Here is a 17110-nt window from a genome sequence, read left to right on the forward strand (position 1 = left end):
CTCTGAATCAGCGCTAGAGTCCTCTTTGCGTCACTAGAGGGTCGACAATGTTTCCTGACTGAGACATGCATTTTCTCACAAAAGGGGGCACCCTCCCTTTTGAGGTTTGTTGTGGGAAAACGTCTTAAAACCTCTTTGAGCTGTATCACGTCAGCAAACAATAGTCAGTGTGATTTCTAACCCCTTTTAAGGCGGGGTTCAGTGAAGATATCGCATTGAAAATACATGTCCCAGACACACTGAGAGTTATAACGGATGTCTGCAATGGTCACAATCAGAGTGAAAAAAAAATACTAATTTATATTTGGTAATGTCACAAGGTTTATTAACGACTAAAATGTTTGCTGATGGGACCAACCGGTAAAAAAAATTTATTAAATTCTTAAAGCAATATTGTTTTGTGATATTCATATTAAAAGTCCAGTGAATTCAAATCTATTACCTATCTCATTACCTCTCTCAAAAAACAAAACTGTACCAGATATTACTGGATAAATTTGATAAATTAACGTTAATGTTCAGTCACACTTGATAGCACTGCTTGTTTATTTGTTTTGATTGCCCTCACAGAAATATATGGATTTTCAGTACCAGATTAATACTGAACACAATATAATTACACAATTACAATTAGCTGTAAACACCATCATGTATACATATATGAATGCAAGCACGTTATATCCTTCCAGATTGTTGCAGGAAACAAACAATATGATTATCCAAGTATGAATAGTTTCATTGTTATGTGTACGGTATGGAAGCTGGATATTTATGTCTGCATTGAATTCGGTTGCTGAGGTGTTCTCTGCGCACAGATGACTGTAGGCTGCAGACTCACCTAAGATGGTCTTTGTGCTGTGCTGTTGGCAGACATCACCACGGTGCTTTGTGTGGGTGATGTCAAGTAGATTTAAGATTACAGCCTGTGTGTCGTCAAAATGCGTAGTTCCAGGTGGGTGTCCCAGAATTCTTTGCAAAAAGTAGAGGGCTTAGGTACTTCTATATTATGTTCTGCACGGCAACCAAATGAGAAAAGTACTGTATGAAGATGGAAAGGCCCATTGCATTCCTGAAATTCACCTATGGAACACATGTAGAATCTTTATTTGTGCAGTGTTATACATTTTTGTACATCATTCATCAAATCTACTTTGCATAAATAATATATTTTACTATGAATTCATTACATGTGGATTCAGGTTTTTCCCTTCAGATTAAAATTCCCAATGCACTGAATCACATTCAGAATCAAATTCATTCACATTTAGATACTAATGCCTGACTGGTTGTCTAGCATGTTTTATTTCAGATGGAGATTTTAATCTATTTTCCACTCCTGATGCCCTATTTCTTTAAGGCCTATATTATGCCTTTTTCCTAAATTCCATCACACCTTGTTCTGTCAGACTGGGTCATAATGAAAAGGCTTTAAGGTTTTTCAGTGTTTTATATGTCAAAAGCACTAATAACTAGTGGCTATGCCAATTTTTCTGTTTTATTTATACATTTATTTCAAAGTGTTATTACAAGAAAATGTTTGGGCTATTATTTGTTCATTAATACATACAACTTAATTAAATATTTGTTTATAGCATATCCACAATACTTTTCACACTCTTCTACAACATCTGTGACAACTCTTATGTCTGGAAATATTATTGCCTACAGGGGCATATTTTCATAGTCTTCTGACAGCTTTCAGTTGTGAAGTTCTATATTCACTTCAAACATCACAGACACTACTTGTCCACATGGAAACCGTCAGTCCATGGTCTGGTGCACAGGGTGTCATTAGCATTATTCATCTGTCTGTAAGTGTGTGCAGAATAGTGTATGCTCACAATGCCATATAAGTGACAATCACTCATACACACAAGACATATTTAGCCATTGGAGATCTGCATTGAATTACATAAAATTACATAGGTGTGTATTCAATCAACTCAATCTCATTTCATGTTATTTAAAGACAGACATTACTTATGAGCCAGATAGAGCTTACTGGAAGGTGACATCTAGTCCTTAGTGCTTCTGGAAATCACAGGACCCTCCCAGGAGGAGCCTTGCCAATTGGACCGACAATGAACATGAAGACATTGAGAATATCTGCAAAGTTGCTGGACTTTAAGCCTCATCTGACTCAGAGGAAGTGGAGTTTTTCAAAGATTTCCCGGACAAAGCAATGTTATTTTTGCTTGCTCATGCTTGAATCTTGCCAAAGCAATGCGCGAGTAGTTCGTCATTTTATATCTGCACAGCAAGACATTATTTTGATTTTGCTGAGCAACCTCCATGATGTTCAGGGAAGTTGGGCATATCCTCTCATTGTCAATATGGGCCTTAAATTATGTGAACAATGTTGAATGTTATAAGACGCCCTCAATCCACTTCCTGTCTTTTTGGTAGATAATGTTACATATATGTATATCAGCCACAACATTAAAACCACTAATGTGACATGAATGACATAGACCATCTTGTCACAATCACACCTGTCAAGAAGTGGAATAAATTAATCAGTCTGTTAACTAACAGTCAGTTGTTGAGTTTGTTGTGTTAGAAGCAGGCTGGTCAGAGTGCTCATGCTGACTACTGTTCTCTGACAAAAGTGCCTATAATGGAGATGTGAGCATCAGGACTGGACCATGAAGCAAAGGAAGACAGTGACCTGGTCTGATCACATCTTTTATGTTATGTAGGTGTCCAGATGTGTGTTGGTAGCTTACATGGAGAAGAGATGGGACCAGATTTCACTGTGGGAAAAAGGCAAGACAGCACAGGCAATGTGATGAACATGCTGGCACTCACTGTTTGGGGAATGCACTCTCGTGCTTATTTTGCACCTCTTCTAGGGCGGCATTGATTTCTGTATTTAGCAGTATTCTAGTTCAACCATATTCTGAACTCTAACCTATTGTACTGGCCAGGATACGTTCTATGAGAAGATGACAAAGCACGTTTGTAAGCCATTCTGGAGAGTCTACTTAATGACAAAAAATGTAAATGTGAATGTTAAAAAAATGTGATGTTCTGGGCAATGTTCTGCTGGGAAGCTTTAGGTATTGGCATTCATCTGAGTGTTATTTTGATATGTATGAAGTCTGATGCACAGAAACCTCACATCACAACATGCAGGACTTCAAGGATCTGCTGCTAATGTCTTGGTGCCAGACACCACAGGAGGCCTTCAGAGGGCTTGTGGAGTCCATGCCAGAGGTGTTATGGTGGTTATAGGGGTCACCTACACAATATTAGGCAGGTAGTTTTAATGTTATGGCTAATCAGTATTAAAATCACTAATGGTAAAATTTGCAGTGCCAAATTATTTCTTCATAAGAGTGCTGATTTGTGAATTTTACACATTCATGTATTTAATATGCCTAATTTACATGACAAATGACAACCTAAGATTATTATTTGCATTAAAATATTTTAATGCCTTTAATATGGATGAATGAATTAATGTTCAATTTATATAGTGCCTTTCAAGATACCCCTTTACAACTTTAACACAGGTACAAGTCTTACATGACCAATCACACACCTATGAATATTTTTTTTTAATCATAACTATACAGTTGAGCTTAATGTACTCTGTCACTTGCTTATTGTACACATACCTTGACACATTTTACAGATTTGTGCCAGAACTGAGTGACTGCAGTTGGTGGTTTTATGTTGGATTTCTTATTTAAATCCCACCTGAATTCCCATGCATGTTAAACATGACATAACTTTTGTTGGTTAAGTACAAGGCAATGAGAACTACAATTACAGAATTGACAGGTCCCCTCTGAGAACTTGAGAAGTTGCTGAGGCTTCATGTGACGTCACTGAACTGTCTGCTCTCAGCCATCGTCTTCTTTCTTCCCCACACGTGCTCCACAGCCCAGAGAGAAACCCTAACCTCACCATGAGGTAAGATCTATAGGTAGGACCTGTTTGGGTCCTCCTTCAGATGTGCTCACTGTGTCATGACAGTCATTCCAGTTCCACATTTAGAAAGCTTTGCTCTTAGCTAATGTGTCAGCTTGTAAGCATCAGTAAAGGTCAGACCAAACTGTATAACTTTTCATGCACCTCTTGGCCACCTGTGACTATAGCAGGCCCCCCCAAGTGTGTCACCTGTATATAAACACATTGAGCTCTAATTGTGACACATACAATATTTGATTTTACTAGCCTATAAATTAGGGAGGCAGAAATAAAAGCATGGCTCATGAAAGTGCTTGGTTTCTTCAAGACCTCACTGGTGAGTCTATATTGAAAACACAGGCATGTGTCCTAAGACCTTCCTTCGACGCGCGACCAGGAAGTGCAATCCAGTTAGTTCCCAGCTGTGCGGAATGTGAATTAAAATCATCCACTCATACCCACTTGTTAATTAACGTATTGTTTTAAATAATCAATTACTTCATCTGGAGGTACTAAAGGTGCTTCATTTGGAACGATCAAACTAAATCGTTCGCTGGAAAAGCGGATACCTCTCCTTGATATGATTGGGCTACTTTTATACTGAAAGTGGCAGAAGCAGAACTGGGTTGACAATTGACATAACTGCATTTTATCGCAACTGGGGAAACTAAATTGCCTAAAATGGTGTCACGTATGTTTAACAGAAAATAAATTTTCCAGACACATAACCAGTACCTATAGTATGGTCCTCTCAGAATCGTTTTGTTCCCCTTCGTGAATAATCACTGTCTCTTTATTCCACTCCGTTTTGTCTCTTGTGGGACTGGTTAGGCATTCCTTAAAAAAAACGAGAAATTCAAATTCGGGCGGAGCTCCTACGTAAAGGTGACGAAAGCTGAATTCTAGGGTGCGCTGCTAAAGTGTTCCCGCGCATGCCTACTTCTGACCAGGGAAAGAGGGGTGACATCAATACCAATAATAAAGGCGTCTCATCAATGGACAGAGAGCTATAAAAGGAGATAACACTAATCTCAACTGATGGGCTCAAACTGGATTTTACATCTCTAAGAGACAACACGTTAGTGTAGTCCATACCTTTTAACAGGAAAGGACTGTACCAACAACAGTAAGTAAACTTTTATAAGTCCATTAATATCGGTTTCAGATTAGACCGTGATTTCATTAGGGGAATCATTTAAGATTAATGTGAACTATTTGTGTTGTGGAATATTAATGCGCTTCAGTGTATTATACTATTTTATTCACGGGAATATAAACAATAAAGCATGTTGGTTAAACTCATCATTCTGTTTTCACAGGTTCTAAAAATGGTTTCAGTCAAAAGTGTGGACAAAACGATAGTGTTTTTGTCTTTCTGCATTATGTACCACACAATACATGGAGACTGCAGACCACTAAGGTTAGTGATTTATATTCTAATGATCCCCAATCACCGTTTCTATTTTTTATCTCTCTTAAGTAGCCTACCAACTTTACTTTAATGGTTGACATCTCATCATGTTTTAACATTATCAGGCGATCCATTAGTGAGGTTCAGCTGATGCATAACGTCGGAGTGCGCAAGCACGTGCAGGAGCGGCAGGACTGGCTCGAGGCGAAGATGCGGGATCTTCACACTGCCACGCTCAGAAACGCGGAGAGCGGCGACAGCGTGACCACGCGGCGACTTGCTGAAGATATACCGGAGTTGAAGGACATCACATCAAGTGAACTTGCATATATATTGAATATCTTGGACAAGCTCAGTTCGGAATGAACACTGGACCGTTCGCCCCGGGGTGTATCTCTCTAAATATTCCACGTTACTGCTATTTATTTTTCTATTTAAATATTTATACAGTATAAAACGCATACTCTTTCGTAAGAGAAAGAACTTGAAAGCACTTTTATCAATTTTACTGTGTTTTTTTTACTTTAGGAACTTTTAAATAGGGTTAGAAAAAACTGAAAACAATATGCTGAATCTAAGCAGGCAAAAAGTAGAACAGGGCCAAAATGTTTTCTTTTCAGAAAAACTGCCAGCCATGTAGGCCTACAGTCTTTTTGACTCAGGCATGTTTGAATATGGTAAGGAAAGGTGTCCTATAGTAGCTTTAAAACAAACAGGTATTTGTAAGGGTACAGTGGAGGGTACAGTGTATTGGATTATGCACATTGGTTGAAGATAGTGGGTTTTTGTCTACACATTTGTATTATTCCTGTGGTCTTTTTTTCATTAATATGACCCATGAAATAAAAAGAAACTATTTGAAAATGTTTTCAGTCGTATTTCTCATGTTTACTTGTCAAATGTAGAATTGAAAAACGAACGTCAGCAAACGGACAACAAATTGCTAGCTACATAATTATCCTTGAATTGTTTCTTATGGCTCATTTTATACTTCAGAAGCTGCTTGGAGCGAGACGGTTACTATAGTAGCGTGCGTAGTGCCTCGCGGAATACGCATGCGTGTTGCACCTCGGTCTGTTAGCGACAGAAGCTTGCTAGCCTTTATATTTATCCGGTAAAGTCGAGGTGTGCTGAAAAAAACACTCAGGTAATTTAGCGCATTGACCGGCTTTATGCTTTCATTCGACATTTCAGGTGAGGTTTTGCACCTTTCCGAGGGAAAAAATAGAAAATGTATGTTTATTTCAAGCTGGTTTGCTAGCTTGTTAATACAAGTTCGTAGTGACATTAGCCGCAGTCCTATCTGACCTGACTAGCTTGTTTACGTTAGCTAGCACAACTATGTGTTTTAGACTCTAGTGACCTCCCTAGCTAGCCTGGGCCTTGTGTTGCACATATGTGTGCATGTTCATATGGTTTGTTTTTTTTTTTTACAAAAGTGCAGATTGGTTACATAAAATAGCTAAATACATGTCTGCTACAGCTAACCTAGCTAATTGCTGTAAGTTACACCGCTAGTTGTAAAAGTTTACGTAAAAGTTGACTAGCTAGAGAGAGAACATTATTAAGCTTTGCTGCTTAGCTAGCTGACAAATTGGTTTTTAAAATGTTGTTGTGGAACTAACTGCATGTGTTCGTTAACTAACTATATGTTTGTTATTTGGGGCCCGTTGGTGAATGTTGATGCAGAGTTTGTTAATTAGCTACCTAGCCAGCTTGTCTATTTAGACAATTTAGACATAAGTGTGACCGCGGACATATGACCAACTAGTTACCATTGAGCTGTGTTTCTCTGTTATTGATAGGGTATGACCGTTGTTGACACGATCTCTGCAATAAGACCGTTTTATGTGGGAAGACATGGCCGCACGCCCCGTCTCTTATGACAGCAACTCCAGTGACACTGAAAATTGTGATCAAAGAACGAGTTGTAGAGCTCGTCGAGTTTACAGGCATTCAAGGTAAGAAGATGGCTTAACGTTCGCCATCATTTGGGATGTAAATTGTTCATCTAGCTGACGTTCCTCACCCAAGTCCATTCCAAAACGTGGGTTGAAGAACCTGTTATTTGTTACTACAGAAGATTTTGATTATTTACATCAACATTGTGAAACAATTTCCTATTTGTTGAAGCAGTTTCACTTCTTGAATTTTCAGAGTAGTCCACATATGATCCCATGAAATTCAGATCAGCCTTTTTAATTCCTCTACCAAGGACGTCTTGAGTAATAACACTATGTTTGAAGGTTCTGTGGATGTATACATACTGTCTTTACCACATCTTCCATTCATTTCACTCACAGACACTCTTTTGCCTTCAGTTTAGCTGACTTTTTAACTATGAACTGGGGTGTAAAGAAAGGTTTATTCATTAGTACTAAGAGGTGACTGACCAGTAAATATTTAGGTTAACATATTGTGGCAGTGTACCACATCAGGTATAGGGCATAATGCACTGTTGTAAAGCGTATGGTGCAAGTAAGTACAATGCAATAAAATTCACGAGATACGGACATGCATATGCCAGTTTTGGTGAGTCACTGTTTTGTAGTAAATAAAGAGTGTATGTTGATGCCATTATTTTGATAGTTTTGTGTAAAACCATTGCAGAGCCTGTTTTGGGAGGTTTGTGGAGATATTTGCATTTGAAATGTTTTATAGCATGTTGCACATCTAGAAGTACATTACAACAGTGGTGATAATGTGCCAGTTCACAAGCCAAGCTGACCAGTCTTTTAAAAAATGTCATTAGATTTTTTAAAATATGGCTTCTAATGATACATTAATAAGGAATTGAAGCAGCATGTTATTGCTCTTATTTTTCCTACACTCAGGTTCTCACTCCTCTCTGAACCATCTTTATATCCATATCTGCATTTCACTTTCTTATTCTGTGACCCAGTTTAAGTAGTTGTTTCACTAATAGCAGCGTATTATAGTGTACAGAGTATGACCTGGATATAGCAAATATTTACAGCCTAGAGCTCTCTGGACTACTCCACCTTGAAGAACACCACTCCATTGCACCTGAAGTGTGGCTTAGTGTGATCTCAGCTATAATGGGACATTTCAAATGTGACTTCATGTGCTAACATATCTTAGACAAAACTTAAAAAAAATTGGAGGACAGTTTTAGGGGAAAATATAAGACTTTGAAGAATCACTATATAATCAGTAGCTACAGGCTGAGCATTTCATAGCTCTCTTCTGCATGTACTAACAATTCATAGAAACACATAGGCAAAACATACCTGTACAGTCAATGGTCCAATGACTTGGTCCTCTAAAATTGATAGATCGTCATTCCTACAGGATTACATATGGAAGGGCAACTTTAATAATTTTTGTTGCATGTTTGAGCAGAGTAAACACTGGTGAAGAATAGGCTGTTCACGCTTTCGTTCAGACTGTTTAGGTGTTGTTGGTGTCTTCTTTATAATGTAGACCCAACACTGCCACCTGCTGACTACTCGGCTAGGCTTGTCAGAATTGGCCAAAGCTTTGATTTGTTAGGTTTTTTTTTATTCAGTTTTGGTATCTGATCATGCATTTTATATTGAGGTATTTTGGAATTTTTTTTGCATTAAAAATAAAACAATCACAAAATATTTTTAATGAAAAGAAACTCAAATTTTTTATTTAGTGGTGCTATACTGTAACCAATATACTGTAACATTCTGTGACTTTCTGTATGCTTTGGGGAGCATTTTTGTTCATTATTGTGACTTGGCTTTTGCATATTTGAAAATGCTTGTCCTTTGTGATTAGCTTTTACATATATTTCGGAGGTAATATATCCAGTTAATATATCAACAAACTCTATATATGGCTTGCAGTTTATAGTGCAAAATCATGTATTTCTTATGGACATCTTTACAATGCTTCAGTTTGCCTAATGAAGACACCTGTACTAGATTGACCCACCACTGTAACAGAATGATAATGGTAAAGTTTGTAATGTAGCAAACTTAAGTGTGTAAACTTCAAGGTCATATTGTTTGATTTACTGTCCCATGAAAGAGTTTTTATTACCACTACTGTGAAGCTCTGAAGACATGTAGATGTGTGCCCGGCCTGGCTCCTTATTCATTAAAAGACAAAGACATTATTGACCTTGACTAGTGACATTGCAAAGTCTGGGCCATCCTATTATCTAATGGCACTGTTTCTCTTAGTCCCAGTTAAGTTTTATTCCGCATCCCTTTGATCACTAGACATTAATGACTTAATTAGAGCTCGAGCTTTCTTTTGTTCTCTCTTTGTTTTATTCTATCAACTTCCTTGACCCTCGCGCGCACAAAATGGCTGTGCAGAGATGCATTCTTAAACGGTGATTCCCATCCGTGCCATTTCTCCGCCCTGCGCCGACAACCTTGCCTTTTCATTATCAGCGTGTCGTATCCCGTTGTCATGCGGAATGTTAGTGGTGCTACAGTGTCAGGAGATGTTTTAGGGGTCGGACTACGTCAGCAAGGCTGCTATCCGTGTCACAGGAGCGGAAAAAGCGAACAGCCATTCATGCTCCAGCCTCTCAGTCAGGTTACTATGCCATTGAACGACTTGTTCAACGTCTCGCGCCGATGCTACGGGGAGTCATTTGGAAACGCAATCTCGGGCTGTGTTCCCCCAGCAAGTTAAATTGGGAGTACTCGAAATATGCTGAAGTTTGAAAGTAATGCCCAAGGCTTCTGAGGCTGAGAAGCCTTCGTTGTGTGAAGGAGCGCGAGTCCTTTGTGCTTTCATCCCGCAGCTTCTTCCTTGCTGCTTTGTCTTTAATTTGCCGCGCGAGACGGACGGGTAGGTGCACGCGGATTCTTTTGTGTGTAAGAAACAAAGGCGATGCTTTACCTCCCAAGAAAGACTGTATTGCTCGCATGCTAATTTCTATCCAGTTTCGTATGTATTTAAAATAAATACGCTATCGTGGCATGTAGAAATAAACAACTGTATCCCCCAAACACACATTTCCTAGTAAAATTAATTATTGACGCTCTGTGTTCTTTTCACTGGTTTAATCCTCGTCTGGACGCTCTCGGTCGATCCGCTGAGCATTAAGAACAGTAAACCCAACGGTCCGATTAATTATTGATGATACTTTCTCTTTAAGTAACAGAATACATTTAGGTTTTTTTGCTGATCCGAAAAATATTACTGCGCGCGTAAATAACATCCTAATAAAACCGCAGTTCTTATGGCTTTAACCGATCTCTATTGCTGATAATTGCAAAATGTGGAATGACAAATAGGTCCCAGTCGGGTCACTCTCACTTAGTGCGACTTTGACACCTTGAGGGCGGAGACAGGAGCAGCGCGCGAGGGCGTCGCGGCACATTCCTATAAGTAGTAACAAGGGGGGCGCGCGACTTGTTTTATTAGGAGGCAGTGGTGTTGGACACGCACTCGGGAGCAGCGTCAGTTACAGTGTACCCAGTCCTTTTGTTGTTTCTGTCCGCCACGTTTAACATGCAAACGTTAGACTTCTAGAGTGCTGTGATTTGTATGAAATGCGTCATGAGCTGAGGTTTCTAAATGGTAGTTGGAAGGGAAGGAGACTGAATGGTTTAAGGGTGATTTATGTTAGCTGTGCGTCGGATAATTGGCAGTGTGAAAGAAAACACCATTTCAGTCTCGTATACAAAGCATCACTTTTCACTGTACATGAAAGGGTTGTGGTAAATCACTGATGGAGAATTTGAACTATTTGTAATTAAAGAGGTTAGCAAGTCCTGTGGCTTTTTACAGAGGAAAAAAATATGTATACATACACACCCGTATTAATATTTTAAAACACTGTTGTGGAATATAAAATATAACTCCTGTGAGCACAGGTGAGTTGCTGTATGAAAACTTATGTTGGTTAATAGGATTAAGTGGCAGTTGGCTGGTTCTTCCGTCAGAGGAAGCAGGATCCCTGGAATCCATGTGTGGAGAGACTCTCACTCCCACTAATATTGCTTTCAGCCCATTCATTTATTCAACCAGCAGAAAAACTGGGTCTCCTGAACAGTTGAGTGGGTTCACAGTAAGCTAGCAGTAGTGGTAGCCAGAGCAGAACCCAACAGATGCGCGCGTCTCTGAGCACATGAGAACAGGGAGCTGGGATCTCGTTGGCGGAGCAGCCTGGTTCCGCTCTGTTCTCCTGCTCCCCTGTGTCCTTTTCACTGGGTCAAAAGCATCATTAGATGTTCTGATTTGTTCCCTAAAGAGGGAGTTGTCTTTTTATTAAATAGGAAAGTGCAGTTGCTCTTTTGGGGATTATCCTAAAAAATAAAGTTCTCATCTGGGCGTGTATCTCATGCTGAACCATTTGTGGCATCAGTTGTTTGCTTAAAGTGACAGCGTAGCCCTAATTAATGTATGCAGCATTACTGAAACAGAAGCAGAGCGAAATGGCTAAAATTGAGCCAATTGGGAAAATGTTTTTCATTTTTCAATATTCAACTGCAGTGCACATTGTCTTGTCTTTATGATCTTTATCCTCCCAGCAGACGGCTGCAGTGCAGTCTGTTTATGGTCTAGACGTCCTCAAGGTCACAGGAGGTCAGGTCCTTAACCACTAGGCTCCAGCCTCCATCTTTGTCTCTATATCGGTTTTTGATCCATTATATTTTTAGCAGACTTTGAAGCGTCCAGTCTTTGTAGAACTGTATTTCACTGTCCCCACTCTTGCTGTCCTCAGCAGACGGAGCTCTTGCATTTATTTGGAGCAGTACAGTTCATTCCAGTTTACTGCAGACTTTCACTGGGACGTCTGGGCTGAAGCTTTGCACTCAGTAACTTTCTGCTTTCTCATTACCTGCGTGCATATGTGTACGTTTGCGCGCACGTGTGTGTTGGTGGATAGTTACCTGCTACATTATTTTGTTTCCACTCACTCCTGACTGTGTGTGTGTGTGTGTGTGTGTGTGTGTCCGCACGCCTGTTTCTCCAGCAGCAGCCAGCCGCGTGGGTCTCAGCGGGAGGCCGGGGCGGTGAGGATGAGCGTGCACAGGGCCGGCGGTGGCGCTGGGAGCCTGGAGGGCAGCAGGGAGAGACGGCGCTCTGGAGACCGCTCCAGGGACTCGTCCCACGAAAGAGTGGAGGGACACCTCACCCCCTGCATCAGGAACGTCACCTCACCCACACGCCAACAGCTCAGCGGTGAGACGGGCCTCACATGTTTCATGTGTACATGTAATATATATCGGCCCATTACCACATGGACAGCGCAGTATTTCTTACCGTGAGTAGTGTGCATTTAAAGTGTTTTTTCTTGTGCGTAACACAGATCGCGAGAGGGAGGCAGGATCTTGGTTGAGGTCCGCCAGCCCCAGAGCTCAGAAGAGCTGCTCTCCCGCCTCCTATGGGAAAATTCACGGCTCTGATATGATCTACGTCTACGAAAGTGCCAAGGAGGGCTCCCGCAGTATCCGGCCAGCGGAGAGGGTCACCCTCATCGTGGACAACACGCGGTTTGTGGTGGACCCTGCCATCTTCACTGCCCAGCCCAACACCATGCTTGGCAGGTGAGGATCACCCACCGCTTTAACTTGTGTCTTCTCCCGCAGTTAGGAGCAGAACTCGTTGGTTAGGTGGCTGCGCACCTCACACGCGCGTCATTTTGTCTCCATAGGATGTTTGGAGCCGGGCGGGAGTACAACTTCACACGGCCCAACGACAAGGGAGAGTACGAAGTCGCTGAAGGCATCAGCTCCACAGTCTTCCGAGCCATTCTGGTGAGTGCTTCAGAAACAGTCTTCTCATTGAGGTTTTGAATATCATAGACTGGCTGTGTTTGTGGTACATCGGTTAAATGTTCGATTTTGCAAGGGTCATGACTTCAGCATAGAAATGTTGTTTACTACAGTGTTTCATACGTTGTATATTTAAAGGAGACTCTTACCCAAGACCAAACCTCTGTGGTGTCCATGGCACAGTCGGTACACTCTAGGGTTCTTGTATTTGAAATCTGTTTATCTGACATCCCTGCTTGTAGCATGCCCTAAGCCCAAGTTTAGCTGCTTGTACTTTTTTAAGGCGATGTGATTCTTTAATGCATTTCTGTGGATGCCGATTAGGGCTTAGTTGCGAGAAATCAAGATATTTAAGTAATTTGCTGCTGCTTCTTGCACTCACACAAACCAATTAGCTTGCACCTACCCTTGGATTTGAGACGTTAGGAGCGTTTTCTATAAGAGCGTTTTTGGCCTTTCAGTACAGCCAGCCTACAATAAATGCAGCCCTGTGTATTTATTTTGTGTATTTATTTATAGATTGTCAGGTCTATTTGGACCATTTATGCTTCGATTTATTAATTAATTTGTTTATTATTTCATTTCACTCATGGTTTGTGTACAAGTATGCATAATTAGTGGGACTGGGAGAAACACTCATTGGGAGAAACAGCCAGTAAGGAAGCACTCCGGCCATCCAGAGCGGGTCTCCGTGTCTGTGCTGTTTCGCACACATGACTGAGTTCCTCTTTCTGGCACGTTTAGAACGCGTGAGCGTGCATGAGGGGGCGGGGCAGAGTCACGCAGCTGATGAGTCGTTTGCTCCGCTTGCGCGCGCGTGTGTGTGTGTGAGAGAGAGTGTGTGTGCGCGCAGTTCCGCTGCAGTAATGGCCGCCCGTCTGTTTCTCCCCTGTCTCTCTCTTTTGCTCGACAGGATTACTACAAATCTGGCATAATCCGCTGCCCGGATGGGATCTCCATCCCCGAGCTGAGGGAGGCTTGTGACTACCTCTGCATCTCCTTCGACTGCAGCACCATCAAGTGCAGGGACCTGAGTGAGTGTTTATTAACGGGCGTCGAGATCTGAGCAGTCGTTCCTGAGTGAAAGTGGGGGGGCTGGTGGGGAGAGCTGATGGCCCCGTGCCTGCTGGTTCTGGCTGTTAGCGTTGGTCTCCCGAACGTCTGCGGCTCCCGCACCATTCCTGGAGGGAGTGGAAATAGGTCAGTAGCTTCTGGCGCGCTGGTATGATATGGGTCGCTGGCTGCTGTGCTTATTGATTGGGTTGTCTTGAGTGTTAATTTATGCCCCTCTCTGACCTTTCTATTCGCATGTCAGTGAGGATTATGGAGAGAGATGCTTTACCTGCCTGTCTCTGCCTTCAAGATGCATGTGTGTGAATTTGAAGAGCTGACTAATGTGTTATCTAATAGCTCTATTTAAAGAATCAGTGTCTAACTACCAATGATGCATTAATATGTCTCTGCAGCCACTAGTATTATGTCACTGTGTAAAATAATTGATTTGTTTCTTATGTTTTTGCCTCTGTAGATAAAACTTGATTCCTGTTTCTTGTTTGTGTTCACTTTATGTTGGGCAGCCAGATTCTCACGCAGATTGGATAGGGTGTGAAGGGTTATTTGGATGGGGTATATTTGATAGGTTATTTGGATGGGGTCTGATGGGGTATATTGAATGGGGGCTGATGGGGTATTTGGATGGGGTCTGATGGGTTATTTGGATGGGGTCTGATGAGTTATTTGGATGGGGTCTGATGGGGTATTTGGATGGGGTCTGATGGGTTATTTGGATGGGGTCTGATGGGTTATTTGGATGGGGTATTTGGATGGGATCTGATGGGGTATTTGGATGGGGTCTGATGGGGTATTTGGATGGGGTCTGATGGGTTATTTGGATGGGGTCTGATTGGGTATTTGGATGGGGTCTGATGGGTTATTTGGATGGGTTATTTGGATGGGGTCTGATGGGTTATTTGGATGGGGTATTTGGATGGGGTCTGATGGGTTATTTGGATGGGGGGTGATCGGGTGTTTTCTTGGCCAGGTGCCCTCATGCACGAGCTGTCCAACGACGGCGCGCGACGGCAGTTTGAATCCTACCTGGAGGAGATGGTGTTGCCATTAATGGTAGCCAGCGCCCAGAGTGGAGAGAGAGAGTGTCACGTGGTGGTGCTGACCGACGACGACGTGGTGGACTGGGACGAAGAGTACCCACCGCAGATGGGCGAGGAATACTCCCAGAGTCAGTGCTTCTAGCAGTGCTCTTGTTTATACAGCTCTAATTTAGGGCCTAAATTAGTCTGTAATGTAGATCCATATAGACCTACAGTAAGCAATACAATAGTGTTATTTTGGTTTAAGCTTCATAGCTGTGAGAAAAAAAAAAAAAAAATTTATTGTGGTGAATAATCTTGTGACTTTTGTGTAGTTATCTACAGCACGAAACTGTATCGGTTCTTCAAATACATTGAGAATCGAGATGTAGCCAAGGCGGTCTTAAAGGAGAGAGGCCTGAAGAAAATCAGACTAGGCATTGAAGGTAGGAGATTAGGTTACCGGTGGTTGAGAATGGTGCTTGCAATGCAATGCTAATGTACTTACAGCAATTTATTGAAACTGGATCCCCAGTACTACTACCAACACTCCATTTCCCATTTGGACGGGATTTCTCACACGCAGCATTAGAAATGATGTTATTGTTGCAGTTAAAAAAGAAAGAGAAAGCCACTTGCTTTTCTCCACCCAATTGAAATTCCCACTTTGCTCCGCCCCCTCTCAGGTTACCCCACCTACAAAGAGAAGGTGAAGAAGCGTCCGGGCGGCAGGCCCGAGGTGATCTACAACTACGTGCAGAGGCCCTTCATCCGCATGTCCTGGGAGAAGGAGGAGGGCAAGAGCCGCCACGTGGACTTCCAGTGCGTGAAGAGCAAGTCCACCACCAACCTGGCGGCGGCCGCGGCGGACATTCCTCAGGACCAGCTGGTGGTCCTGCACCCCGGGCCTCAGGTGGACGAACTGGACATCCTCCCCAGCCACAATCCCCAGCCAAGTCACCACTACGAGCCCGATCCAGATGCTCCGTCCCCGGCTGTCTGACCTCCGGACTCTCCACTCCGTTCCCACGATTCCCCCCCCCCCCCCCCCACTGCAGTGAGGAGCCACCCCAGACTGGCAGACACAACCACGTTGCCTTTCGGAGCTGTCCTTCTGCCTTATGAGCTTCAGAGACCTGCCTTCCAGCGTGGCGGAGGAGCAGAGAGTACGCGGTGTGTTTCTTTCATGGTGGTTTAGCATATAGAGTTCAGGCAGTTTTGGTCCCCCCCTCCCCCCACAGCAGGCCGTATACCTGAAATGTAGCCATGTTTGCTCCTTTGATGTGTTTAAAGAGGAATGTCACCTCATAGAGAATTGCTGGATATTATTTACGCACAATCGCAGTTGTGGAGTTCTTACAGAGCAAGATGCTGCAGTTTAGAGTTATAGACTCCCCGGAAACAATGCAAACACAAGGGATGTGAACACAATCATTCATCACGCAGCCTATGCCGTATCTTAGGCAGATGACTGAAGCAACGATAATCCAAACATTTCAGGTTCTCTACAAAGTGGTTTTGTCCATTTAATGCAGGGGCATCTAATCTTGCATACACAAGGGACCCAGAATGATAGAAGCAGTAACTAACTCGCATCTTAGCGACAGTTTCACAATCCTGTGTTCGTGTTGGGTTCGAAAGCTGCTTCCACACCAGCCCTGAGAAGGAACAGGGACCACTGCCTGGCTGTTGGACTGTATAGATATCTGTATAGATTTATGTGCCATGCTTCTGCTCAGACTGAAAAATGGCTGAGTGACCCACTCGTGTGGCATCCGCGGTACTGGGGGGCGTGCACGAGTGATGATCTGGTATACCATCCTTGTGTTCTTGTTTAATTTGTAGCAGTGGGTGGGCTGCCACAGCGCCATGGAAGACTTTTTTTATAGTAACTTGGTTTTTATTGCTTAAGAAATGTTATTTTAATAAAAGTATTTAAATCAGGCTGCTTTGTTCTCAAG

The 17110-nt window shown here is 42.3% G+C and overlaps 1 protein-coding gene and 1 long non-coding RNA gene across 7 annotated transcripts; both read left to right on the plus strand.

The window, feature by feature from the left end:
• The first annotated feature begins 4465 nt into the window (after nt 1-4465).
• On the plus strand, nt 4466-6195 carry LOC143527652 (uncharacterized). 2 transcript variants are annotated; one of them, XR_013134209.1, is made up of 4 exons: nt 4466-4606; nt 4747-5041; nt 5235-5335; nt 5452-6195. It is a non-coding gene; the product is annotated as an uncharacterized LOC143527652 (long non-coding RNA). The 2 variants fall into 2 exon arrangements; XR_013134208.1 differs by having other exon boundaries at nt 4475-5041.
• A 167-nt stretch (nt 6196-6362) lies between these two features.
• On the plus strand, nt 6363-17093 carry btbd10a (BTB (POZ) domain containing 10a). 5 transcript variants are annotated; one of them, XM_077022095.1, is made up of 9 exons: nt 6363-6520; nt 7132-7287; nt 12258-12466; nt 12594-12831; nt 12939-13041; nt 13973-14093; nt 15101-15298; nt 15485-15595; nt 15836-17093. In XM_077022095.1, exons 2-9 carry the CDS (start codon nt 7175-7177, stop codon nt 16150-16152), a joined length of 1410 nt encoding a protein of 469 aa, XP_076878210.1. In that variant the 5' UTR covers nt 6363-6520; nt 7132-7174; the 3' UTR covers nt 16153-17093. The 5 variants fall into 5 exon arrangements, with proteins under 5 accessions (XP_076878210.1, XP_076878212.1, XP_076878211.1 ...); XM_077022097.1 differs by having other exon boundaries at nt 12261-12466; XM_077022096.1 differs by having other exon boundaries at nt 6366-6473.
• The last annotated feature ends 17 nt before the right edge of the window (nt 17094-17110 follow it).

Source organism: Brachyhypopomus gauderio, chromosome 11, assembly GCF_052324685.1.
Source record: "Brachyhypopomus gauderio isolate BG-103 chromosome 11, BGAUD_0.2, whole genome shotgun sequence".
Classification (NCBI taxonomy): Eukaryota; Metazoa; Chordata; class Actinopteri; order Gymnotiformes; family Hypopomidae; genus Brachyhypopomus; species Brachyhypopomus gauderio.

Bases quoted from the DNA above. Each gene is read 5' to 3' on its own strand.
- btbd10a (XM_077022093.1), top strand. From the start codon at position 10,002: ATGCCCAAGGCTTCTGAGGCTGAGAAGCCTTCGTTGTGTGAAGGAGCG. The intron at 12,467-12,593 runs GTGAGACGGGCC...TGCGTAACACAG, and splicing joins CACACGCCAACAGCTCAGCG to ATCGCGAGAGGGAGGCAGGA. The intron at 13,042-13,972 runs GTGAGTGCTTCA...TTTGCTCGACAG, and splicing joins CAGTCTTCCGAGCCATTCTG to GATTACTACAAATCTGGCAT.